At 39.3% G+C, this 27,764-nt stretch overlaps 1 protein-coding gene and 1 long non-coding RNA gene across 2 annotated transcripts in view; one reads left to right on the forward strand and one right to left on the reverse strand.

The window, feature by feature from the left end:
* The window catches only part of LOC126190953 (tubulin beta chain), an 82,508-nt gene extending 81,173 nt beyond the window's left edge, over positions 1-1,335 (forward strand). Inside the window, exon 6 of the mRNA XM_049931613.1 lies at positions 967-1,335. Within this exon, the coding sequence (XP_049787570.1) occupies positions 967-1,335 (369 nt within the window). The remainder of the gene's footprint in view (positions 1-966) is intronic.
* Positions 1-24,586, reverse strand: part of LOC126190955 (uncharacterized) — a 58,974-nt gene extending 34,388 nt beyond the window's left edge. The window contains exon 1 of the long non-coding RNA XR_007538301.1: positions 24,341-24,586. This is a non-coding gene — a long non-coding RNA (uncharacterized LOC126190955). The remainder of the gene's footprint in view (positions 1-24,340) is intronic.
* Between the last annotated feature and the right edge of the window lie 3,178 nt (positions 24,587-27,764).

Here is a 27,764-nt window from a genome sequence, read left to right on the forward strand (position 1 = left end):
TTTTTTTCAATCATGAAACTAAACAAGTCACAATTATGTGACAATGTAAGTGTGAAACTCTTTGAAATTGTCTGTGTGCCAATGGTCTGTATCACATAAAAAATATATTACGTCTTCAGCATGCCAAAAATAAATAATACTGAAAATTTGTTCCGTTTGTGGTCTACATTGTTGGGAAACCTGAAATATAAAACCAAGTTATATGCAGTGCAACTGCAGTGCCATTTAAATATGGCACATTCACAGTTTGCCCCTCTGCCCCTGCTCCTGCTCACACTGAGTGGCATGGCAGTGGGGGAAATGTGCTGTGAAGGCGAGTGCTTTGGCACTCTTGCCAGTGCCCGGCCTGCAAGCAGAAATCATGGCTGCTTCTGATAAAGGTATATGCTAAACAATGTTAGTATCTTACAAAATTTAACAGCTGGCCTACGTTATCCTCTACATTTAAAGTTGGCTATCATCCTTATTCGCCCTTTTTTGTGGTTTGAATATTCTATTGATGTTTGTTTTTGAGATGTCTCCCAAAAAACTATACCATAACTTAATGTTGAATGAATTAGTGTGTAAAACATCATTTTCATAATATTTGTGTCTTTGTGGTAGCTAATTTTACCACTTATATGTTCAATGTGTTTATCCTAATTTACATTTTCTTTATTTATTTTCCAACTAATTTAGCATAGTTGTTGTTTTCTGCTATACATTGATATATGCAAATATTGACATCCTCATGGTGAAGGTTTTTTAGTTTTAAATGGCATGTTTTCCATAGGTTGACTTCTCATTGTCTTTCATCAATATTCATTAGTAATAGGCATCAACTTGAATATTTGAGAAAGCTATCAGTACATAATACAAGATCTCTGTTCATAGAGCAACAACACAACTGACCACAATAAAACAGTGTTTATTAAAATAGTACCTGATGTATGACAAACCAGATAATATGCATGATGGGGTTTGCAGGTGGATGAACAAATGCTGAATGTCCAGAACAAGAACAGCAGTTATTTTGCTGAGTGGATTCCAAACAATGTTAAGACTGCAGTGTGTGACATACCACCTCGTGGACTTAAAATGTCAGCAACATTTATTGGGAATTCCACAGCTATACAAGAACTCTTCAAACGTTTAGGGGAACAGTTTTCAACAATGTTCAAACGTAAAGCTTTCCTTCATTGGTACACAGGTGAAGGTATGGATGAGATGGAATTTACTGAGGCTGAATCAAACATGAATGATTTAATCAGTGAATATCAGCAGTATCAGGAAGCAACAGCTGAAGAAGAGGGAGAATTTGATGAAGAGGAGGAAGGAGAGGGAGAAGAAGCATAAATCTAAATTTTCATGGCAGTAAATGCTGTACTTATTTAATTCTGAGTTTTTAGTGTTGCTCAAAGAAATTAAAACCTGTTAACTTGTTACTGAAGATCTGCAGAAATAAACACTGAATTTTTTACCAGAGTATTTCATTTGTATCTTTGTGTGTGTTAGACACAAGAATGCAGTTTCACCAGTCAAAGAGTGTGTCTGGAGAGAGAATGGTGTGTTTATGATTTAGGTGTTGCATTGCAGCATATAAAGCTTTTTGTGCTCAACAATTAGAATCTTCTGCATAAAACAGACAACACACAGAGCAACCACACCAAGGCAGTTCATTTTTCAATTTATGTTTACATGTTTTTTGCCAGTAACTATTTTTGTTTTCAGCAATCCTCAGACATTCTTGTTCCTGCAGCCCATCCATCTCTGTGACTGCTCCATTTTCACTTTGTACCAGAACTGCTCCATCCCCATCTCAGCACAATATAGTACAGTAGTGCCCTTGTCATCAGGCAGACACTACACTTAGCCAAGTTATAGGCAGAAATACAAGCAAACAGAGATACATAAATAAAGACATATATAGTTATGTCACTTTCCTCTCATAAAAAAAAAACATTGCAAATACTGTTGTTACTCATATAGTAGTATTTTTCATTCTACATTAACAGTGCAGATCAAAGAGTTCCTCATCACTTTACAAGAAAAACTGTTGGAACCAACTACAAGTTACTATTATCAAGCATGACGAAAACATAAGATGGAAGTCAGCATACTAGGGAGCAGCTACTAGTTAACTGGAAAAGACCAATCACTCATAAGATTCATATATATTCAAAAGTTTTGAGTTATGGAAATATAGACAACTATTCACCAAATCGAAGAGGCCCAGAATGACAATCAAGCTTATAAAAAGTATGATAAACTGCTTAGATTCTTCAAAGGGAAGAAATCGATCTGAGTATAAGGGGAAGGCAAATGAAAATGGGACATATGGGGAAAAATTAAACTGTTTATTATTTCTAAAGCAATCATCATACTTATTAATACATTGATCCAAATCTGAGACAAGATGGTCAATGCCTTCATGGAAAAAGACTTGCAGTTGCCAATAGAACTGTGATTGTACCAAAGTACATATCTCTTTGTCTGAAGAAAATCGATGGTCACAGAGTCTTTCTTCAGGGCTCCAAAGATATGGAAATGGCATGGGGGGAGTTAGGGACTGTATGTAAGATGTGTAAGGACTTTCCAGTAAACTTCTGCTGCATACCCAAAACAACTTTGGCAACCTATGGGCAGGCATTTTGCTGGCAAGTTTTCTGACTACACTGAAGAAGCTTTGCCAGGAATCTCTTACACATCCTTCATACAGTTTCGGAAAACCATGTTTAATGACAGTGCCACTAAAGTAGAGTCATTAAACACCAAAGAAGATGAAGTAAATATTCCTGAATTCCATTCAAGAATAACTGAGAAACATAGAAGTAGATATCCTTGATGTCGCAAAGGAGCTTAAATCACTTAATAAAGGCAAGGCTTCTGGTCCAGATTGTATACCAGTCAGGTTCTTCTCAGAGTATGCTGATACAATAGCTCCATATTTATCCACTCGCTCACAAAAAGATTCATACCTAAAGACTGGAAAATTGCTTAAGTCACACCAATACCCAAAAAGGGAAGTAGTAGTAGTCCACTGAATTACAGGCCCATATCACTAATGTCAATTTGCAGTAGGGTTTTGAAACATATATTGTATTCAAACATTAAGAAAACGATTTATTGACACATAGTCAGCACGGATTTAGAAAATATAATTCTTGCAAAACACAACTACTTCTTTATGCTCTTGAATTAATGAGTGCTATCGACAGCAGATGTCAAATTGATTCTATATTTTTAGATTTCCAGGAGGCTTTCGACACCGTTCCTCACACGCATCTTCTAACCAAACTGCGTGCCTATGAAATATCGTATCAGTTGTGGGACTGGATTCGTGATTTCCTGTCAGAAAGGTCACAGTTCATAGTAATAGATGGAAAGTTGTTGAGTATAACAGAAGTAATATCCGGCATTCGTCGAGGAAGTGTTATAGGCCCCCCTATTGTTCCTGATCTATATTAATGATATAGGAGACAATCTTAGAAGCCTTCATCGATTGTTTGCAGATGATGCTGTCATTTACCATCTTGTAACATCATCAGATGACCAAAACGAATTGCAAAATGATTTAGATAAGATATCTGTATGGTGTGAAATGTGGTAATTGACCCTGAATAAAGAAAAGTGTGAAGTGCTAAAAGAAATCCACTAAATTTCGATTACGTGAAAAGTCATACAAATCTAAAGTCTGTAAATTCAACTAAATACTTAGGGATTACAATTACAAATAACCTAAATTTGAATGATCACATAGATAATGTTGTGGGTAGAGCAAACCAAAGACTGTGGTTCATTGGCAGAACACTTAGAAGGAACAACAGGTCTATTAAAGAGACTGCTTACACCATGCTTGTCCGCCCTATTCTGGAGTATTGCTGTGTGGTGTGGGATCCATATCAGGTGGAACTGAAGGACCACATCGAAAAAGTACAAAGAAGGGTGGCTGATTTTGTATTATCGCAAAATAGGGGAGATAGTGCCACAGACACGATATGTGAATTGGAATGGCAATAATTAACACAAATGTGTTCTTCGTTGCAATGGGATCTTCTCATGAAATTTCAGTCACCAGTTTTCTCCTGATTGTGAAAACATTCCATTGGCACCCACCTACATAGGGAGGAACAATCATCACAATAAAATAAGAGAAATCAGGGCTCACACAGAAAAATTTAAGTGCTCGTTTTTCCCACGCACCGTTCGAGAGTGGAACGGTAGAGAGACAGCTTGAAGGTGGTTCACTGAACCCTTTGCCAGGCACTTTATTGTAAATAGCAGAGTAATCATGTAGATGTTGATGTAGATGCAGATGTACACTCCTGATCTCTACCCATGTAATTTTGACATTTTTGGACCTCCGAACAAAGACATTCATGGCTGTCAGTTTGATTCAGACAAAGAGGGGCACACCTGGGTACAGTCAAGGTTTTTCAGGTACAGTAGGATAAATGTATTAACAGTTACATTGATTACTTTTGATATAATAAACAGTTTACTTACTTTTCTTCCAACTGGCTCATTTTCATTTGACTGCCTCTTATAAATTTGTTGATATTGGCACCTAAACTGATTTTAAAAAAAGCTTTTGATAGTACACACTTAGAATCATTGTGAAATATTGTAGAGACAATATGGAATCCCTGAACATCTCAAACAATGGAAACTCCAGGTTGCAGTATCAACAATAGAAGGAAAAGGAGAGATTGTTCTCACCATAAAGATGACATGTTGAGTTGCAGACAGGCACAATGAAAAGACTGTTACACATTTAGCTTTTGGGCAAAGGCTTCTTCAGAAAAGGAAACACACACACACACACTTTCATTCACACAGGCAGGCACACCTTAAGCACACATGATCATCTCCAGCAGCTCAGACAGGAAAGCACCTGTCATGTGAACAAACCAGCAATCTGGAGGGGACAGGGAATGGTCAGGATAGTGGGGTATGGTTCAAGGGAGAGAAAAGCGCTGTCTGTCCAAGCGTGCAGGGACTATGGGGAGGCATGACAAGACTGCCATAAGATGCAGCATCAAGAGGCTGCAGGGCAGGGATTTGGGGAGGGGGGGATGGAGAGTGAAAAAGGGAAGGAGCAGGGAATGGGAAAGAGGGTGGCACATAGTGAGGGTGGGGCATGAGAATAGGGAGGAGGTGATAGGAAAGACAGGGTGGAAACTGGGTAGGGCGGGGCTGTGTTGACAATAGGTTACTGTAGGTTGAGGTGATGATAATTTTGGGAGTGGAGAATGTTTTGTAAGGGTAATTACCATCTGCAAATTTCAGAAGAGGTGGTGGTGGAGGAGAGGATTCAGATGGTACTGGTTGTAAAGTAGCCATTGAAATCAAGCATGTGATATTGAGCTGCACGTTGTGCCATAGGGTGGTCTAATTTGCTCTTGCCCACAGTTAAGCAGTGGCCGTCCATCCTGGTGGACAGCTGGCCGGTAGCCATACCAATATAACAATCTGTACAAAGATTGTTGCAGCAGAGCTGGTTTAAGACATGGCCACTTTCACAAGTGACCTGGCTTCTGATTGGGTAGGATAAGCCTATGACAGGACTGGAATAAGAAGTGATGGGTGGATGTATTGGAAAGGTTCTGAACCTGCATCTTCCACAGGACATGATCCCTGTGGCAAGGGTTGGGTTGGGAGTGGCATAGGGATGGAATAGGATGTTTGTGGAGGTTGCAGAGGTTGCATGGCTGATGGAACACCACTTTAGGAGGAGTGGGAAGGATCTTGGGTAGGGAAGGGTCTTGGGTACGACGTCCATAATTTCAGGACATTATGATAGGTAATCAAAGTCCTGATGAAGCAAGTGGTTGAGCTGTTCCAAGTACATTGGTAAAGATCGTGTTCGATAGCAGCAAGACCATAGGCGTGAGGGATGTTGTGTATAGGGAAGTGATGCAACAGTGATGGGTATGGCTCCAGGATGTAAAGGGGTGGGGATCGTGAAGAGTCAGTGAAAGAAATGGTTGGTATCTTTGACATTGAAGGCTAGATTATGGGCAATTGGTTGGAAGTGTTGGTCAATGAGAACTGAAATTCTTTGACTGGGGTCACAACAACCAGATACAATTCCAGGAGCACTCTTGTTAACCTTTCCAGCAAAACCCTCATCCCCACTGAAGTTTCAGTCCCATCCAAAGGCCCCACCTTTAGCCCTATACCCAAATGTGACCATGCTGGACTTGTCAGAAACATACCATCCTTCTCCTAATCCCTGCAGTGAGAACACTTCTTTGCCATCAAACCCTCCATCCAAATCCAACCTAATCCCAATACTGAATCCTGCCTTTGCCAATTCATATCACCATCCAATCATGACCCTGCCCGCCTCCCTCACCTAAGCATCCCCTTGTCACCTTTCAGGAATTCCATACCTGCAACTTGGCCTCACCATCATTCCCCATGTCCCTTCCTAAGAACACCAATGTTTCAGCAGAATCCTAACTGCAGACAAAGGTTTCACCACTTTATGATTCATAGAGACTAACTGGTGGGAGGCCTCTCCCATTAACTGACTCCTCCATCTATGAACACTGCCAGAGTGATCCATCCCAGAAGTTCAACATAACCTCCAGTCCCAGCTTAAAGCCTCAGGTCCTTTGCAGAACTTCTCCCCTGAATCCATTCCCCTCCTAAACCCCATGATACCCTGCATATCCACCTTATACATGCTCCCAAACATCCACAAACCCAACAACTGTGGACACCCCACTAGAGCTGGTTATTGTGCTCCCACTGAAAGAATTTCAGTCCTCATTGACCAACACCTCCAACCAACTGCCCAAAATCTACCCTCCCACATCAAAGATAAATACTTCTTCACCAACTTTCCAGTATTCCCATCCACTATCTGCTGGATCCATACTTGTCACTCTTGACACCACTTTCCTACACACCAACATCCCTTGAGAAACATAAATTTGTGCAGTGAAACATGTCTAGTCACAGCAACACAGCAAGATGCAATATTCACAAATGGGCAGGAGAAAATTTTTTGCCCAACTACACGAAAATGTGTTTGGGACACAGAGATAAATTTCTCACAATTTTCCTGCCCTGTACAGACAAATACAGAGGGTGGGTATGCTTGTATTGGGAGCTCCAACGTTAGGTGGGTGATGGAGCCCCTCAGAGAAAAAGCAGGCAAGGTGGGAAAGAATGCCAGTGTGCACTCAGTATGTTTGTTGCTCGGGAAGGGGTCTCATCCATGATCCGTGATGAGAAGGAGGCCCTGCCACATGCTATCAAGCACACTGGGTGCAACTGGCTGCATATAGTGACAATGTCGGCACAAATGATGCCTACCACTTGGGTTCTGAGGGCATCCTTGGCTCCTTTTGGTGAATGGCTGATTTGGTCAAGGCAACTATCATTACATGTGGGTTGCTGGTAAGCTGTCTATGTGCAGTTTTGTTCCCAGGGTTGATTGTGGTTCTCTGGTTTGGAGCAGAGTGTAATGTCTAAACCAGAGGCTCAGATGAATCTATGACAATATCAGATGTGACTTTCTCGACTTCCACTATTGAGTAAAGAACTGCAAGGTTACCCTTAAAAGGTCAGCCGTGTTCTACAAACAGGAAGCATCTGCTAGACTAGTGGAATACATATGAAGTGCACTTGGAGCTTTTTTAGTTTAGATAAACCCTCCCTTGCCTGACAAAGTAGCCTCTGAGGACATTCATCACATATCATAAATAGAAAAGGTTAATATGATTTTAAATATTTTCAACATTTCGCAGTCCTGTCAGCAACTGTATAAACATTAATTTTATTTTAAAAACCAACAGCCCCAGTTGCAAAGTTTACCTAGCTTTACCTAGGTTTCAATCAGGATAACCCAATCTTCTTCAGAATAAAAGTAACTACCATTTGTACACAGTGGACATTGTCAAGCTAAAACTATGAATCCATGAATTATCGTCAGACTGTAAAAACTTATCTGAAACTGCCTTGGCCTCACTTCATGACCACGATGCAGCAGCCACAAGTGCTGTACTAGAACTCAAGTACAATTTGCAGAATGATCTCCAGAAAATTGATGAATGCTGTAGGCTCTGGCAGTTGACTCTGGATGTAAATAAATGTAACATATTTTGCATACATAGGGAAAGAAATTCACTACTGTATGCCTACACTATTGAAGACAAACTACTGAAAACAGTAAAGCTAAAACTATGAATCCATGAATTATCGTCAGACTGTAAAAACTTATCTGAAACTGCCTTGGCCCCACTTCACGACCACGATGCAGCAGCCACGAGTGCTGTACTAGAACTCAAGTACAATTTGCAGAATGATCTCCAGAAAATTGATGAATGCTGTAGGCTCTGGCAGTTGACTCTGGATGTAAATAAATGTAACATATTTTGCATACATAGGGAAAGAAATCCACTACTGTATGCCTACACTATTGAAGACAAACTACTGAAAACAGTATCTGCCATAGGAATAATATAGGAATATATAGGAATAACTATCTGGAGTGAACTTAAGTGGAATGACCATATAAAACAAATAGTGGGAAAAGCAGAAACCAGACTCAGATTCATAGGAAGAATCTTAAGGAAATGTAACTCATCCATGAAGGAAGTGCCATATAAGGCACTTGTTTGACCCATGCTTAGGTATTGTTCATCTGTCTGGGATCCTACCAGATAGGATGGATAGAAGAGATAGAGAAGATCCAATTAACAGCAGCACATCTTGTCACAGGATCATTTAGTTGGCATGAGAGCATTACAGAGATGCTCAACAAACTCCACTGGCAGACATTACACGGGAGGCACTGTGCATCAAGGAGAGATTTACTACTGAAGTTTCAAGAGAGCACTTTTCGGGAAGAGTCGGATAACATATTACTTCCCCCTACATCCTCTCCTGGGGACACCACCTTGAAGCACTGTCTGTGTGGCTGGAGAGGCTTGCGTATCTACGTGATGCTGAGGACTATGCCAAAGGTAGAGGACTTACTGCCGGAAAGGCCTTAGCTGAGTGTCCCACAATGCCCTGTCACCCTTATCCACTCCTAGTCCTTACCTAATTCCTTTCTCCAACCCAAGATGTGATGCAATCTGTGCCAAGAGCTGTGTGGCACATGGGAAGATGTGTCGCAAACAGAGCCTCAGGGATACCGGGTGACCTTGCTGAGTATGTAGCCTTACATTGCATGGGGTTTCTGTGGTGTGGACCACGTAGATCCCCAAATCTCATGGGACCAAGATGGACACGACAGACAAAAATAAATTAAAACAAACTGAGGGGCAAACTGAGACCTCAGACACCCAAACATCAGGGTAAGGACTGATGGAATGCACTCCCACAACTGAATCAGGGTCTAGACCTGAGCAAGAAGTGGGAACTTTATCTGAGAAGTTGGACCAGATCAAAATTAAAGCCTTGTTTGGGCCCAGAGGAAGAAACTTCTCAGGGAACAGAAACAAAAGGAAGGGAAAGAATGGCTCCCCAAACATAAGTGGAGGGAACTAAAAGGGCTTGAGACCAAGACCCCTGAGAAAAAAGCTGTCTCAGGTTGAAGGGGATACGCAGACACCCACAATGTTGAAGACAGATAACAAGAGGATAAGGGAGGAATCTAAGACTTTCTCCTCTCAGGATAAGTGAGCCCAGAAGAAGGCAAGGCAGGAAATAGGGAAACAGACCTATAGTACAGCAGTCTCGGTTTTTAAGATGGCAATTATCCAGGAAGGCTACCCACTGGTAGGCATCACCTCGCAGCAGGAAGAGCTAGTACAGATGGCCCTCTTTGAAAAGATTTAGGGGGAAGGGGGGGTGGGGGTGGGGGGAGAGATGCTGGTCCAGGACCCAATTTCAGGAGTGTCTATCTAGATATTGCAGTACCCTTGTTTTTGTCTGCAAGGGGGTGCATACGGCGAAATGGCACAAGAACAAAGTGCCCATGATATCCCCAGAGGAGGATGCGAAGCTGCTGGTCAAGACAGTAGCTGAGCTTATTAAGACCACAAAGGTAGCAATATGGATACCAAAGATCTTTAAGAATGTCTCTCCAAAGACTCTGTTTGAGAAAACAGGCATCAAGAACCCAAAAGTCTCAACAGAGAATTGGAGAGCAATCAACCAGAAGGCTGTACCAGAAGGATGAATTATAGTAGTGGTGGTCAGAGAGAAGTCCCTGAAGGTGATGCGAGGGCAAGGCCTGAAATTGTTTTTATGGTTCTCGCAGGTCACCATCAGGGTAATCAAAGACCTCAAAGGCAATGATGGCAGCAAGACGGAGACTGGAGGTGCTTCAGATTAATCTGCAGCATGGTAAAGAGGCCACTGCTGCCCTGAGCTGTTGCCTGGGGAGACAGAAAGTAGACATGGCCCTGATACAAGACCCCTACTTATATAAACGGGACATATCAGGCCTTGGTGGCATTGGAGGTAAGCTGGTTTATGTTAGAAATGTAAGAAACCCCAAAACATATATCTATGTGAGAAATGGAATTTCTTTCATGCCAATGATGGATTTCTGCTCTGGGGACCTGGTGAACATCAGGATGCAGCAACATGAGGAAGGTACCGTGAGGTTGAGGAAGGTATCACGAGGGAAATTGTTTTGGCCTCAGCATACCTCCCTTACAAAGACAACTCTTCTCCTCCTTTGAAGGTGAGGAGACTGACAGAAACTTGCCATTGGCAAAGTGACCAACTGTTGGTTGGATGTGGTGCCAGTGCCTACAACTTAGTGTGGGGCAACAAGAACACCAACAGTAGAGGTGAGTACCTTCTTGAATTTCTCTTGTCTAACAACTTGGAGGTCCTGAATAGAGGTGATGAACCTACATTCAGGAATAGCAGAAGGGAAGAAGTAATTGACATAATCTATGGTTCCATGATGATGGGCATCTACGTCAGACAATGGCATGTGGCATTAGAGCTGTCCTCATCAGACCACATGTATATTAAATTCAAGGTTGAAATGGGAATCAGAAGGACCAAGGCCCATAGGAATCCCAAGAAAACAGACTAGGGGACATATAGGTTATCGGAAATTAAAACCTCGATAAGGAGTCCAGTAGAGTTTGAGGAAGTAGCAGAAACTGTCACTTCTGCCATAATGACCTCATAGCAGGACCACTGCAACCACCAAGAAGTGCAAAAATAGGAGTGTGCCTTGGTGGAACAATAACTTGGAAATGCAAAGAAAACAGGTACGAAGACTGTTTAACCTTGCGAGACATAAAGGACAATGGGCAAAATATCGTGAGGCCCTTGCCAACTACAACCTTGTAATTAGACAGGCAAAGGAGGCATCCTGGAGGGCATTCTGTGAGGAAGTGGAGGGCATGGCTGCTCAAGCCAGACTTCACAAAATCCTCACTGGAGTACCAACTAATCCAGGAGGTATGTTGAGGGAGGAGGATGGGGAATATATAAAGACAGCAAAGACAGAGCATGAGACACTGGAACTACTCCTCAAAACTCACTTTCCTTAATATTCTCTGCCAGATAACATAGGCCACAATGCGATCCCTGAGAGACAATGGTTCTCAGGCACTCAAAGCAAGGACTGGGAGTCGGCCAAGGAGTGCATCAACTTCAATAAAATCCAATGGGCGGTGGGAACATTCCAACTTTTCAAGTTACCTGGCCCAGATGGAATCTTTCCATCTCTCCTGCAACAGGTAGGAGAGAATCTCATAAGAGTCCTATGCAGGTTATTCATGGTTAGCCTAGCATCAGGAATCATTCCCAGTGCCTAGAGGGCAGTGAAGGTTGTTTTTATTCCAAAGCCAGGGAGAATTGATCTTACCAAGGCCAAGGACATGAGACCAATCCATCTGTCCTCCTTCATTCTCAAAACATTGGAAAAACTGGATATTATACATGCTGCGGAGAGGAGGCTAACTAGGGCTCCTCTACATTCAAACCAACACACATATCAACCAGGTAAATCATGTAAGACAGTCCTCCATCAACTCATTGGGGAGGGGGGTTGGTGGAGACAGCACTTTACTTTCAAGAAATAGCCCTCTGCATCTTTCTGGACATCAAGGGGGCCTTTAGTAACACAACCTCCAATTCCATGGTTAGGGCAGCATAGGGGCATTACCTAGGGACCACCATATGAAGGTGGTCTAGGGCCATGATTAGTGGAAGGAAGGTAGGGGCCACCATGATGAAAGAAAAGATGGTAATTAACACCACTAGCAGCTGTCCACAAGAAGAAGTTTTGTCCCCTTTACTGTGGAATCTAGTAGTGAAGGAACTCTTTTGAGGAACGAAATTCCAGACAATGCTTTTGCCAAGGATACGCAGATGACCTTGTCATAGTAATACTTGGCAAATTTACTGACGCAGTTAGGAACATGGCACAAGGTGCATTGGGCATTGTGCAAGACTTGTGTGGTAAACAGGATCTAAGAGTTAATCCTAAGAAGACTGTTGTGATACCATTCACAAAGAAGCATATCCAATACTCAAGTTGGAATATAAAGCTCTTCAATGAAACTCTGCCTGTGAAGGGGATAGTGAAATATCAAGGGGTAACCTTAGATGAGAAACGAACATGGACCTCTCACTAAAGAGCATCTGCTTCAAGGTGAAAGGTACTCTTGTGAATACCAGAAGGGCTTGTGGCAAGAACTGGGGCCCAAGCCCCAGAGGTATGGACTGCATATACACCACAGTGGTTAGACACAGAAGCAATGAGAGAAGTGTTCAATGACTCTGAAAGTAAAACTTTGCCAACCAACTCTGAGTAAAAACTCTAAGAGGTTTTGGTCATATCTAAAATAAGTAGGTGGGTTAAAATAATCACTACTCATTCGCTCAAGTGTCCATACTGGCACTGAAACAGAAGGTGACACACAGAAGGATGAAGTACTGAATTCGGTCTTCCACAACTGTTTCACTGTGGAAGATCATAATACAGTCCCTCCTTTCAGTCTTCATATGAACATCAAAATGGCAGATATTGAGATAACTGATCTCATAGCAGAAAAATCGTGTAGTAGTGGAAAGGCATCAGGACCATATGAGATATCTATAAGATTCTACATAGTTTATGTGAAAGAACTTGCTCCCCTTCTAGCAGTAACTTACCTCAGATTGTGTGAATAACAAAGGTTATGTAGCGACTGGAAAAAACTGCAGGTCATTCCCATTTTTAAGAAGGATCACAGGACAGATGCACACAATTATAGACCTATATCTTTGACATCAATCTGTTGCAGAATTATGGAACATGTCTTATGCTTAAGAATTCTTGCAAAAATAAAAATGGATTCCACAGACAGAGATCCTCTGAAACTCAGTTCACTCTGTTCCTCCATGAGATCCACAGTGCTGTAGACAATGTCGTTTGGGTTGATACCATGTTCCTTGACTTCATGGACGCATTTGACTCCATCCTGCACTGCTTTTTAGTTGTAGAAATAAGAGCTTATCAAGTATCATAGCAGATTTGTGACTGGATTCAAGACATCCTTGCAAACAGAACTCAACATGTCACTCTTAACAGAACAAAACCAACAGCTGTAATGGTAGGTCTTTCCTTCTCATCCAGTCCAGTAAGTCTCCCCTGACCCAAGGTTTTGGGTGACCTTTCTACACTGTACCCCTTTCTCTACTTCGGTGATCATGAGTTATTTTGCTTCCCAAAATAAATTATAAGTGGAAAGGATATAAAATGTAGACTGGCAATGACAAGGAAAGCGTTTCTGAAGAAGAGAAATTTGTTAACAACAAGTATAGATTTAAGTGTCAGGAAGTCTTTTTTGAAAGTATAGAGTGTAGCCATGTATGGAAGTGAAACATGGACGATAAATAGTTTAGACAAGAAGAGAATAGAAGCTTTCGAAATGTGGTGCTACAGAAGAATGCTGAAGATTAGATGGGTAGATCATGTAACAAATGAGGAGGTACTGAACAGAATTGGGAAGAAGAGGAATTTGTGACACAACTTGACTAGAAGAAGGGGTCATTGGTAGGACATTTTCTGAGGCATCAAGGGATCACCAGTTTAGTACTGGAGGGCAGCGTGGAGGGTAATCGCAGAGGGAGACCAAGAGATGAATACACTAAGCAGATTCAGAAGAATGTAGGTTGCAGTTGTTACATGGAGATGAAGGAGCTTACACAGGATAGAGTAGCATGGAGAGCTGCATCAAACCAGTCTCTGGACTGAAGCCACAAGAATAACAACAACCCCTTTTCCTAAATCTCTCCAGTCCTTTTCCTTCACTCCTCTTCCTACCCCTTCAACTCTTCTGCCAGAAGAAGAAACCACTGGCTATGAAAGATTGTAAGAGTTAAATCCGTGTGTGTGTGTGTGTGTGTGTGTGTGTGTGTGTGTGTGTGTGTGTGTCTGTGTTCCCTTGCTGCTGTTTGGTGAGAAGATTTTTTTTATCTATACATTTACATTATATTATCAATAATCAATTATTTTCATTGCTACAAACATATAATGGGTTAACCATGGGTTGCTGTCTTGGTGGGACTCCGGTCAATATTTTTATGGACTCCATAAGAGGACAAGATCACGAAATGTGGATCAGAAATTTTCATTAGAACGATTTGTTATAGAAGGTATGTGGATGATACAATTATTCTGTTTAATGGTAAAGAAGAGGAGACACAGAATTTATTAGAATTGTATAATATTGTTCATTGAAAGTTGATGTTGTGGAAATAGATAGAGATTGTAAATAGATAGAGATTGTAAAATTAACTTCTCAGACCTGACATTATCAATAACTTACAATAAGCATGCATTCAGCATTTACAGGAAACCAACTGCAACTGACATACTTATTCATGAAACTTTCTGTCACCCAAACCAATACAGATATTAATATTTCCACCTGTTAGTTGAATAGTGGTTGAAATAACACTAAAAATACCTATGACAAGTGAACAGTTGAACACTGAATTAGATGCACTAAAGTACATAGGTGTCAGAAATGGGTATAACCCCTCTACCACAGGCAGACTAATAAAAAAGAAGGTTAGGATGAAGCAGGCCATTAATTCTGGAGAAATTACACTCTCAAAAATTAATACAAAAAAGAAGAACAAATATATCATTTTTCCATATATTGGAAACATTTCAGATAAAATATGTGTAATTTTGAAAGAAATTAATGTCTCAATTGTCTTTCAGACACAAAATAATGTCAATGTTTTGCTGAAGGATAGGTCAAGTAAGAAAGCAATATTCAAAGAAACAGGAGTTTATAAAATCACTTGTGAGTCATGCAATAAATTCTATATAGGTCAAACAGGAACACTGGTTTCAAGAGCACATCCACAAGTCTAGTAATGTAGCCGTAAATGGGCATCTCAAGGCTTACACCACAGGCCACATGGACAGGAATTTGAAATTGCTATATAAGTTATACAAAGAATATTACATGGCTTTACTGGAGGAAACTGAAATTTTTAATTAATTTAAAATTATATCTGAAGTGTACCTTGAATGAACAAAGAATGTGAAGAATAAAAATTTCGTTGAGAACTTCACTGGCATTTTATTACACTAGCTTCACACATTCACCTACCTGAAGACCAAATTGGCTGCTGTGAATTCATTGACTGCTCAATGTGTTCTTTGTTCCTTTTTATGACCCATAACTTGGTTCAACCATGTTACCGTATTTAAATATAGGCAGATAATACAGACATATCTACCAGCTACATTGACACATCCATTATGATGCTACTAAGATTCTGTTATACTCATTTATTTTCTTCCTTTTAATTATTTCTATAACTCAATCCTCATCTAGCAATGATATTAAAATCTTTTTCCAAGAATGTACTGTAATGACTACTGAAACCACAGTCAATCCTAATGGTTTTGTTCAATTGTGTCATGGTGAGTATAGTGGCTACACAACATTTTTCTTTCATATGTCGTTATATTTAATGAACTCGTAACTATGTCACTTCACATAGAATGGATTTTGTTATAATATTGTATACATGTCTTCATTTCAAGATTTGGGCAATTTTGGAGGCAAGTAAAAAACTCATAAGTCTTTTAGTCCGTCAGTTCTACCTAGTGTTGACCCTATGGGATTGGTTTTATAGAAGCAGATATCATATATGTTCCATTGTTTATTACATTCTATTGTTTGTTATCAGATGCAGGGTATGATGGTATGAAGTCTCATTTTACATACATATGACAATATTTTTTGCATACTTGTTTATGGTTTTCATCAAATCCATTTCCAAATGTTTTCATTCCCTAGGTACATATCAGTAACCATTGTGACTCCAAAAGGCAACAACAGGTATTGGTATAGTTCAAAAGAGGTATAGACAACTAACACACGTTGTAACTCTGTATCTAAAGGGCATTGTAAATAGGCACCCAAAAACTCTGTAAAGAGTTAGTCTGGTTGCAGTTTCAGGTATGTGCCAACTATAAGCTGTGTGTTCACAGAAACTTTAAAATCACCACAGGGGCACAATTGTCCTGAAGAGTTCTTTACTATGACTGAGGAAGTACATCATTCACTTGATGCAATAAGACAGACAATCCCGGATTCCATGGGACGATCTAATCAATCTTTGACTTGTTCCCTGAGTGCCACTGGAACCAGACAGGTCCAGAAGAAATGACACTGAACAGAAGGTTTCATGGTAACTTGCACTTGAAAATTGTTGGCACACCTCAGTCCAGAGAAAACAAAGAGGAAAACTCAGAATGCTTTAACTGTGTATATGGCACTTGTTCAGACATTAAATTCACCTCACCTGAAATAGTAAAACCAAACAACTTAAAAGCATCTAATCCAAAAAGATTCTTTGTATGTGCGTTAGCCACAACAAGAAATGTAAGTGACTGGACTACTGACTTGTAGGTCACTGAGCCAGAGAATTGGCTGGGAATAGGAATATTCTGTTTATTGTAATTTACTAACTTTTGTGACACAGGGGGAAGCAGAAAGGAGTCCAAGTACATATAAGTTTGTGAGTTTAGCAATGTTACACAGCTCCTGTATCCATTTGCATGTGCAGAACTTTGCAGAAAAAAAACATGTTGTTGTTGTGGTCTTCAGTCCTGAGACTGGTTTGATGCAGCTCTCCATGCTACTCTATCCTGTGCAAGCTTCTTCATCTCCCAGTACCTACTGCAACCTACATCCTTCAGAATCTACTTAGTGTATTCATCTCTTGGTCTCCCCCTACGATTTTTACCCTCCACGCTGCCCTCCAATACTAAATTGGTGATCCCTTGATGCCTCAGAACATGTCCTACCAACCGATCCCTTCTTCTGGTCAAGTTATGCCACAAACTTCTCTTCTCCCCAATCCTATTCAATACTTCCTCATTAGTTATGTGATCTACCCATCTAATCTTCAGCATTCTTCAGTAGCACCACATTTCAAAAGCTTCTATTCTCTTCTTGTCCAAACTATTTACCGTCCATGTTTCACTTCCATACATGGCTACACTCCATACAAATACTTTCAGAAATGACTTCCTGACACTTAAATCTATACTCGATGATAACAAATTTCTCTTCTTCAGAAATGCTTTCCTTGCCATTGCCAGTCTACATTTTATATCCTCTCTACTTCGACCATCATCAGTTATTTTGCTCCCCAAATAGCAAAACTCCTTTACTACTTTAAGTGTCTCATTTCCTAATCTAATTCCCTCAGCATCACCCGACTTAATTCCACTACATTCCATTATCCTCGTTTTGCTCTTGTTGATGTTCATCTTATATCCTCCCTTCAAGATACCATCCATTCCATTCAACTGCTCTTCCAAGTCCTTTGCTGTCTCTGACAGAATTACAATGTCATCGGCAAACCTCAAAGTTTTTATTTCTTCTCCATGGATTTTAATACCTACTCCGAAATTTTCTTTTGTTTCCTTTACTGCTTGCTCAATATACAGATTGAATAACATTGGGGAGAGGCTACAACCCTGTCTCACTCCCTTCCCAACCACTGCTTCCCTTTCATGCCCCTCGACTCTTATAACTGCCATCTGGTTTCTGTACAAATTGTAAATAGCCTTTCGCTCCCTGTATTTTACCCCTGCCACCTTTAGAATTTGAAAGAGAGTATTCCAGTCAACATTGTCAAAAGCTTTCTCTAAGTCTACAAATGCTAGAAACGTAGGTTTGCCTTTCCTTAATCTTTCTTCTAAGATAAGTTGTAAGGTCAGTATTGCCTCACGTGTTCCAGTATTTCTACGGAATCCAAACTGATCTTCCCCGAGGTTGGCTTCTACTAGTTTTTCCATTCGTCTGTAAAGAATTCGTGTTAGTATTTTGCAGCTGTGGCTTATTAAACTGATTGTTCGGTAATTTTCACATCTGTCAACACCTGCTTTCTTTGGGATTGGAATTATTATATTCTTCTTGAAGTCTGAGGGTATTTCACCTGTCTCATACATCTTGCGGACCAGATGGTAGAGTTTTGTCAGGACTGGCTCTCCCAAGGCCGTCAGTAGTTCCAATGGAATGTTGTCTACTCCGGGGGCCTTGTTTCGACTCAGGTCTTTCAGTGCTCTGTCAAACTCTTCACGCAGTATCGTATCTCTCATTTCATCTTCATCTACATCCTCTTCCATTTCCATAATATTGTCCTCAAGTACATCGCCCTTGTATAGACCCTCTATATACTCCTTCCACCTTTCTGCTTTCCCTTCTTTGCTTAGAACTGGGTTTCCATCTGAGCTCTTGATGTTCATACAAGTGGTTCTCTTATCTCCAAAGGCCTCTTTAATTTTCCTGTAGGCAGTATCTATCTTATCCCTAGTGAGATAAGCCTCTACATCCTTACATTTGTCCTCTAGCCATCCCTGCTTAGCCATTTTGCACTTCCTGTCAATCTCATTTTTGAGATGTTTGTATTCCTTTTTGCCTGCTTCATTTACTGCATTTTTATATTTTCTCCTTTCGTCAATTAAATTCAATATTTCTTCTGTTACCCAAGGATTTCTACTAGCCCTCGTCTTTTTACCTACTTGATCCTCTGCTGCCTTCACTACTTCATCCCTCAAAGCTACCCATTCCTCTTCTACTGTATTTCTTTCCCCCATTCCTGTCAATTGTTCCCTTATGCTCTCCCTGAAACTCTGTACAACCTCTGGTTCTTTCAGCTTATCCAGGTCCCATCTCCTTAAATTCCCACCTTTTTGCAGTTTCTTCAGTTTTAATCTACAGGTCATAACCAATAGATTGTGGTCAGAGTCCACATCTGCCCCTGGAAATGTCTTACAATTTAAAACCTGGTTCCTAAATTTCTGTCTTACCATTAAATAATCTATCTGATACCTTTTAGTATCTCCAGGCTTCTTCCATGTATACAACCTTCTTTTATGATTCTTAAACCAAGTGTTAGCTATGATTAAGTTGTGCTCTGTGCAGAATTCTATCAGGCGGCTTCCTCTTTCATTTCTTAGCCCCAATCCATATTCACCTACTACGTTTCCTTCTCTCCCTTTTCCTACACTCGCATTCCAGTCACCCATGACTATTAAATTTTCGTCTCCCTTCACAATCTGAATAATTTCTTTTATTCCATCATACATTTCTTCAATTTCTTCGTCATCTGCAGAGCTAGTTGGCATATAAACTTGTACTACTGTAGTAGGTGTGGGCTTCGTATCTATCTTGGCCACAATAATGCATTCACTATGCTGTTTGTAGTAGCTTACCCGCATTCCTATTTTCCTATTCATTATTAAACCTACTCCTGCATTACCCCTATTTGACTTTGTGTTTATAACCCTGTAGTCACCTGACCAGAAGTCTTGTTCCTCTTGCCACCGAACTTCACTAATTTCCACTATATCTAACTTCAACCTATCCATTTCCCTTTTTAAATTTTCTAACCTACCTGCCCGATTAAGGGATCTGACATTCCACGCTCCGATCCGTAGAACACCAGTTTTCTTTCTCCTGATAACGACATCCTCTTGAGTAGTCCCCGCCCGGAGATCCGAATGGGGGACTATTTTACCTCCGGAATATTTTACCCAAGAGGACGCCATCATCATTTAATCATACAGTAAAGCTGCATGCCCTTGGGAAAAATTACGGCCGTAGTTTCCCCTTGCTTTCTGCCGTTCGCAGTACCAGCACAGCAAGGCCGTTTTGGTTATTGTTACAAGGCCAGATCAGTCAATCATCCAGACCGTTGCCCTTGCAACTACTGAAAAGGCTGCTGCCCCTCTTCAGGAACCACACGTTTGTCTGACCTCTCAACAGATACCCCTCCGTTGTGGTTGTACCTACAGTACGGCTATCTGTATCGCTGAGGCACACAAGCCTCCCCACCAGCGGCAAGGTCCATGGTTCATGGGGGGGAAAAAAAACGTAAAATCAATGAAAAGCTTGTTCGGCGCAGCAGAAATAGCTGATAAATTTGTGTCTGTATCCATATCGGTGTTGAACTGCTGAATTTTTGCATTACAAACAGAAGCAATGTGATATTTTTTAAACAATGTGACTTTTTTCATTGCAGTTACGACATGGCCCAGCATTTTGGGCAGTCAGTGCACTCATGGTTAATGGAACACTAATGGCAGGATGGGAGCATGGAAAGCATATGTTGATGTTAACTGGCCTGTTTACTTTGTTGGTGCAGCTGCTGTTGGGAGAGAGGTCAACTGCTTTGACCCTGTGATCATATGTGGACCACCACAACTATGTCTTCCTTCTGAAAACTAACTGAAGCTTGGTGTGAAGGAGAGGGTTGGATTGCTAGTACCTCACACCATGACTTAATTTGGTAATCTGCAGCTCGCATCACCTTGAACAACTGTGTTATAGCTAAAACAGTGGACACGGATGGATTTTCACATAGGAAGGCCTGTTCTTGCACCTCATGATCCAGAGCTAATTGAATGATAGCATTTCTCACCATTTGATCAGTACACAGCTCTTTATGCACATCAGACACAAAATGACAATGATGACTTAACACATGGAGTTCAGCCACCCATGCTCAAAAGGACTGATGTGGTTGCTGCCAACAGAGATAAAACTCAACCCATTATGTAATAACACAGATGCGCTTACAGTAATATTTTGAAAGAAGTTCATACATTTGATTAAATGTTAAAGAAGGCAGATCCTGCAAAAGGCAAGTTGACATAGGACTTGATACATTCCTGGCAGTATCAATGAAAGGAACAAGGCATGACATAAAATAGCATCAGTAATCCTAAAAGCTTGAAAGTATTGTCGCAGACATTTGTTGTATGTGTCCCATTCCTCAATGGACTCATCGTATGTAGAAAAGGGAGGTGGGTAAACCAAGGGGGCCATGGAGGCCAAAACAACAGGTGATGCAGACTGATGTGCCTGCCGTCTAGACAGGACAGAAGCCAATGATTGAAGTACCTGAGTTTGATTGTCCAGCATCTGTGATTGCTGGTGCAATGCTGTGGCAAATGATTCTTGCTGTTTGACCAGCTGATGTAAAATGTCCTCAATAACACCCTCAGCCATCGTAAGAATGAACCAGAGTAGAAATCTGAGTGGAGAACAGGACCATACTCATTGCCACTTGTGTTGTAGTTAGTTAGGTTCAGTACAACATGACCAGTAGACTGAACACAACTTTATTCCACAGAAGCATTAACAACTTGAACAAAGTATTTTAAGTTACATTTAAGCATAGCCTGGCTAAACTTAAATAGACACTGGCTCAAGGTGAGCTCTGATAATCATCTCTCTCTCTCTCTCTCTCTCTCTCTCTCTCTCTCTCTCTCTCTCTCTCTCTCTCTCTCTCTCTCTCTCGCTCCCTCCCTCCTCCCCCCCCCCCCCCTCTCCCCACATACATGATGCACCATTGTGCTATGAACTCCCACAAAATCAGCAGTGTGCTTGATGGATGTAATTGTCAGTTAAGTACTTTGAATTATTGAAACTGATATCACTGTCCATACTGGCATGTTAAATAATGAAAAACAATGGAAATAACACAACAAAACACAAATAGTGACAGCACAGTTCAGTGACAAAGCTGGCAACAATGGAACCGTTGGATACTGCATAAGAAGCAAATGGAAATTAAACTAATTGGAAGATCAACGCATGCCAATAAGCAAATAATTTCACTGAAGTACAGGACCTTCAGCTGAATTTTGACAAACAAGACTGGTTGTACAGTTGTGATATGAATATGCTCTGTTTTATTTTCTGTCTGTACTATTTTGAAAATTTATAGAACTATTTTACTATCCACATATCTAAAATCTTCTCTATACATAAAAGGCAATGTCCTGACTTACTGACTCATCATCGTCCAACCACAACCTCTGAAGATTGGAACTTGAAATTTGGAGAAGGTGTGCATTTTATAGTGTACACATCATTTAAGAAGGGATTTTTTGAAATTTTGATCCTAAGGGGGTGAAACAGGAAATGAAAGTTTCTTTTTTTAAAATGTCACCTTTAAGGCAGTTTTGAAGCTAGACCTATGAAAATTGGTATTTGGTTTCTTGGTCAGAAATAAAGAAATATGTGTTTCAGCATTTTTGGAAATTTAACCAATGGGGGGTGAGAGAGTGGGTGAAAGCTTATTTTTTAAAATGCATCATCATTAAAGAACTACTAAACTATTTTTAAAGCTACATCTATGAACACTGGTATTTGACTTCTTCGTTACAAATAAAAAAAGTATGTGGACTCCTAAGGGAGTGAAATAAGAGATGAGACTTTTTATGAATATATTTTATTATAAAGCATTTTTAAAGCTAAATCTTTCAAATTTAAATTTGGTTTCTCAGTTACGGAAGAAAAACGTGTTTCACTGTTTTTGGAAGTTCAACCACTATGGGAGTAAAACAGGAGATGAAAGCTTTTAGGGAAATACTTCATTTTGAATCTTAATCTCTGAAAATTTGTATTTGGTTTCTCTGTTAGAAATAAAACATACACGTCACTGGTTTTGGAAATTCAACATCTAAGGGGGTGAAAGTGTGGATGAAATGTTTTATGAAAATATTTCATTGTGAAAGCATGTTTAAAGCTAAATCTTTGAAAATTAGTGTTTGGTTTCTCAGCTAGGGACAAAAAAATACAAGTTTCACTGTTTCTGAAAATTCAACCCCTAGGGGGTGAAATAGGGTCAGAATGATTCACTGACTCATCATCACCCAGCCCAAACCACTAGGGATAGAAACTTAAAAGTTTGGAGAGTGTTTCACTCTTACACTGTAAGCGATTGTCCAGAATTACACTCCTAAGGGAGTGACATAGAGGATGAAAGGCTTTTTGAAAGTATGTCCCTGTTAAAGGAATTTTGAATCTAGAATTACAGAAACTGGTATTGGGTTTCTCAGTCAGAAAATAATAAATACGTGTATCAGTGTTTTTGAAAATTCAACCAATAAGGAGTTAAAACAGCAGATGAAAATTTTTTTTGAAAATAAATAATTACCTCCTAAAGAATTTTTAAGGCTATATCTATGGCAACTGGTATTAGATTCTTCAGTTAGAAATAAAAAAAATACATGTTTCAGTGTTTCTGGAAATTCAGCACCTAAGGGAGTGCAATATAGGAAGAAAATTAAGAAAATATTTTTTTTTTAATTTACAAAAATTTCAAAGCTAAATTAATTAAATTTGGTATTTAACTTCTCAGTTATGTATAAATAAATATTTGTTACAGGATGAAAGTCGCTATGGAAATATCTCTACAAGAATACAAAGGCATGATTACCAAAAACTTTGGGCTCCAGCTACCAGAATGACATTCTGGTCAGAGGCACATTCAGAAAACAATATGACCTTAATTAGCATGAGAAGCTTAGAAGGTGGTGCAATTTGTGAGCAAGATAAATATCAGATTAAAGAAAACCAAAAAAATCTCTGCAGGTCATACACGCTATGTGAGCGAAGCAGCAGACACTAAACTAGTCCACGTATACATCTGGTAAGAGCCCGAACTCGCAGAAAGTATCAAAGTTGACAGTGATGGCAATATCATTTTTGTTACAAGAAGAATGTAAGTACATATCAGTATTTAATGCATTTGAAATACCAGTAAATATTTCACTATGCAAACATTCATTGTTGTAAAAAGTACACACCACACTGGGTGTTCACTGAACAGCATCGATGAAACAGAATAAATTCTTAAAACTGGTAGAAAATTGATGAAGGACTGAAACATTCAACTGGTTACATGCCTGCATCAGTCAGGAATGGAGTGAATAAGCACAACCTTTGTAAAAAACTGCAAGTGTGTATCTATAATGCTAATTAAAATTAAAAATGTACAAAAGACATGATCATTCTCATTGCTTACTTTGCTCATGCTGACTAAATGATCCTGTGACAAAATGTGCTGCTCTTTATTGGATCTTCTCTATTGTCTCTTCTATCAGTCTTACCTGGCATGGGTCCAAGATTGATGAACAATATTCAAGAATCAGTCATACAAGCACCTTGTATGCTACTTCGTTTGTGGATGAGTTATATTTCCTTAAGGTTCTTCTATGATTCTGTCTGGCATCTGCTTTCCCCACTATTTGATTCATGTGGTCGTTCATGGAAACTGCATATTTTCATCATACTCAAGTAGAAATAAGAAAACAACAAAATACAGCATGGCTGCTTAGTTATCTCATGTTCTCTTCCGTTTGCTGCAGTGCCAATGTTTATTTGCAGGCACAAGTATGGATGGTGGACACTAGTGAATCCTTGCACATTGTCCACATGAATGTGTATTTGCTTGTGTTTGCTTGTGATGACCTTGGTATAAATTGGGCTTGAGAGATAGCACCTTAGCTCAAAGAAGAAAAGTCGCAAAAATATGAAATCTCATACTTACGTTAGCATCCACAGAGAATGCTATATGAAGAGAGTCATATTTATTTATTCCAGGTATTATGCAACAACCTTCCCCAGGATCATTATGAACTGTCCGATACCACCTTTTTTTTTATATGCATCCGTGTATTTATTGTACGATTCAGTGCTTCCTAGGGCCTTTTATGTGTATTTTTATACGTATTGTTCAGGCTCAGTCTGCCCAAAAACCTATTTTTCTTTGTAAATACATATAGAATATTCTGGAATGATGTACATTCTCGTAATTGTTAATAGAATTTTGTCATTAACAAAAATATGTACTTATCCCAAATTAAATATCAGATTGTGAAACTGAAGTAATAAATGTTTAGCAAATGTTAGCATAAACAACTAATGCCTCTAATTTCCGTAATTGCAATTGGTGAATTTGCTAACACAAAAACCTCATTACCATTCAGATGAAAATAACAATCATTATCCAGTGATGTAATTCCATTCATTATTCATTTTATGTAATTCATTGTAATTAATGATGCTTGTACATTGAGCAGATATTTACCTCTTGTTAGTTACACCACCCAAATTTATGATATTCCGGTATTTGAGGAAACGTGTGTGTATTAAATTTATGCAATCTTGCAAAGCACGAAGTATATACTTGAAACAAATGTTAGCGATAAGATCCTTACAGTCACTAATTACAAAGTTAAAGTAAAATCAAAATAATTCTTGAAATCAGATTGTGAATTAATTTTTACACATAAAATCAAGATGACGATAAAAATATTATGTTATCTGACATTATATTTTATAACCTGTACAAATGTAACAGCAGTTAGTTTAGATGAAATTGTTTTTAATTGTTATTACAAAATAATAAATTAACAATGGTAGTGATTGTTAAAATGGTATTTAAAGCAACGCAGTGATGCTGCGCAGGAAGTCAGTCAAGTTTTGTTTACTACACGAGTCAGTGCAGTTCAGTTCGGTTTAGCTCAGTTTCGTCAGTTGTTTTGCAATTATGTCAGTTCTGTCAATTAGCTGATGTCAATAAATAATTTGTCAAGCTTGAAATTTTCATGGTGTTCTCATTATTCGCAGCATCCACTGCATCGATAAGCCACAGGCCAATGTAAGTTAAGCAGTAATGTTTAAAAATCATTACACAGGGAACGATTTACCTCTCTCAATTAAAACGGAATTTATTGTTCTGCGGGTAAGTGGTAAAATTTTGAAGCTCAGATACCCCACTCCCTGCCCTAATCACACATTTATCATCTACATGCAGTGTAATTAACAGGCTCCTGTGTATATGCTCTTGTAGAAACATGTTGTTAATTGCCCTATTTTTAGCTTCAGATACTGGAAACTAAAGTAGTTGATTCCTAAATTTTTCAGGGTGACTGGGGAGTGGAGTTTCAGTGGAAAATGGCTACAACATGACGACTCAAAAGTGTCATATGATGACAGTTTAAGAAAAGATGTCCAAAAGGAGCAGATGGATTTGGTGGTTCATTTCTCGGATGAACAAAAACAGTATGTATCTAAAAGATATTTAACATCTATGTTTTCTATTTCTGTCACATCTTCCAATTTACAGTCAAGTTTCCTGGAGGGTCTGAATGGTTTGAATTCATCACCTAAGAATGTAATTCAGATTTCAGTGTATGGGCCACTTGTGAACTTTAAGATGTTGCATGATCTGCAAGCATTTCTAATAAGTGAAGAAGATAATCAGCCACAAATGTTTCACTATGGCACTTGCTCACTTCATGTAATGAATGGAACTATGAAAACTGCCCATAATAAACGTGGTTGGAATATTTATGAATTTCTTAGGGTGATCTGAAACTTTATAAAGGATTTTCCCTCATGAAGGGTAACCCTCTCAAATATCATTGTGTTTTCCTCTCATATTTTGTGTTATAAGATGGGTTGAAAATACTGAAGTCATGAAGAGAGCACTTGAGCTTATTCCACATTTGAAGAAGTATGTTACTGAAGTGCATAAAAGACCATCAGGAAGTAGAAACTTTGAAAAAATTAAACATCACTTAGAAGATAAATTGCTTTGGGCAAACTTTGAGCTTCTTACATCATTATCAGTGGAATGTGAGCAGTTTTTAAATAAGTATCAATCAAATGACTCTCTCTTCCCCTTTTTGTATGAAGATTAGTTCAATTTAATACATAGCACTGCTTTTCAGTTCCTAAAGAAAAGTGTTATGGGAATGACAACAAATTCTGGCAAGTCACTTGTTATAGATGTTAGCACAGCGTGTAATCATAAAACAAGTCATTGTGTAGATTTTGGAGTTGGTGCCACAGGTGCTAGCAAGAATTACACAGAGAAAGAGATCCTTATTTTCAGAAATGAGTATACAGGTATTTTGCAAAGTTTGTATCAAAATATTGTTGAGAAGAGGCCTTTGAAATTAAAGATAGTCAAAGGCGGCTTATATTTATTATCTGATGTTATGCAGAGCTCCATTTTGGGAAATTCTAAAATGAGAATTGCACTGGAAGAATTTGTGTCAAAAAAGCATGATGCCATCAACAGCTGACGTAGTGAAAAGAGAATACTTTAAATTTTGTGACTGTTCTGAAAAACAAATGAAACAATTCAATCACAAGGACAAGAAATTTGATCACTTTCTGATGAATTTACTGCAAAGTTTGAACCATGACTTCATCAAGTTCATGCAGAAGCTGTTATTCAGGTTTAATGGAATTGCTGCAGTTGAAAGCTGCTTTTCTATTAACAAAGACATTTTTGTTGAAAACTTAGGGTGTTTACAATGCGATTCACTTGCTAGGTGGTTTACTTAATGGTGAGAAACAACTGGGTGTGGACGTTACAAAATCAGTGATACTAGCTGTGAAGAATCAATTTGTTGTGCCTATCTTGTGACTTAGCATCTCTGCTACATGGTGAGTAGCAATTCTCCTTTTCATAACATTGTAGCTGTGAAGAAGAGTAGAAACCTTAAGACAGAAGAAATG

This window comes from Schistocerca cancellata, chromosome 6 (genome assembly GCF_023864275.1).
Source record: "Schistocerca cancellata isolate TAMUIC-IGC-003103 chromosome 6, iqSchCanc2.1, whole genome shotgun sequence".
NCBI classification, from domain to species: domain Eukaryota; kingdom Metazoa; phylum Arthropoda; class Insecta; order Orthoptera; family Acrididae; genus Schistocerca; species Schistocerca cancellata.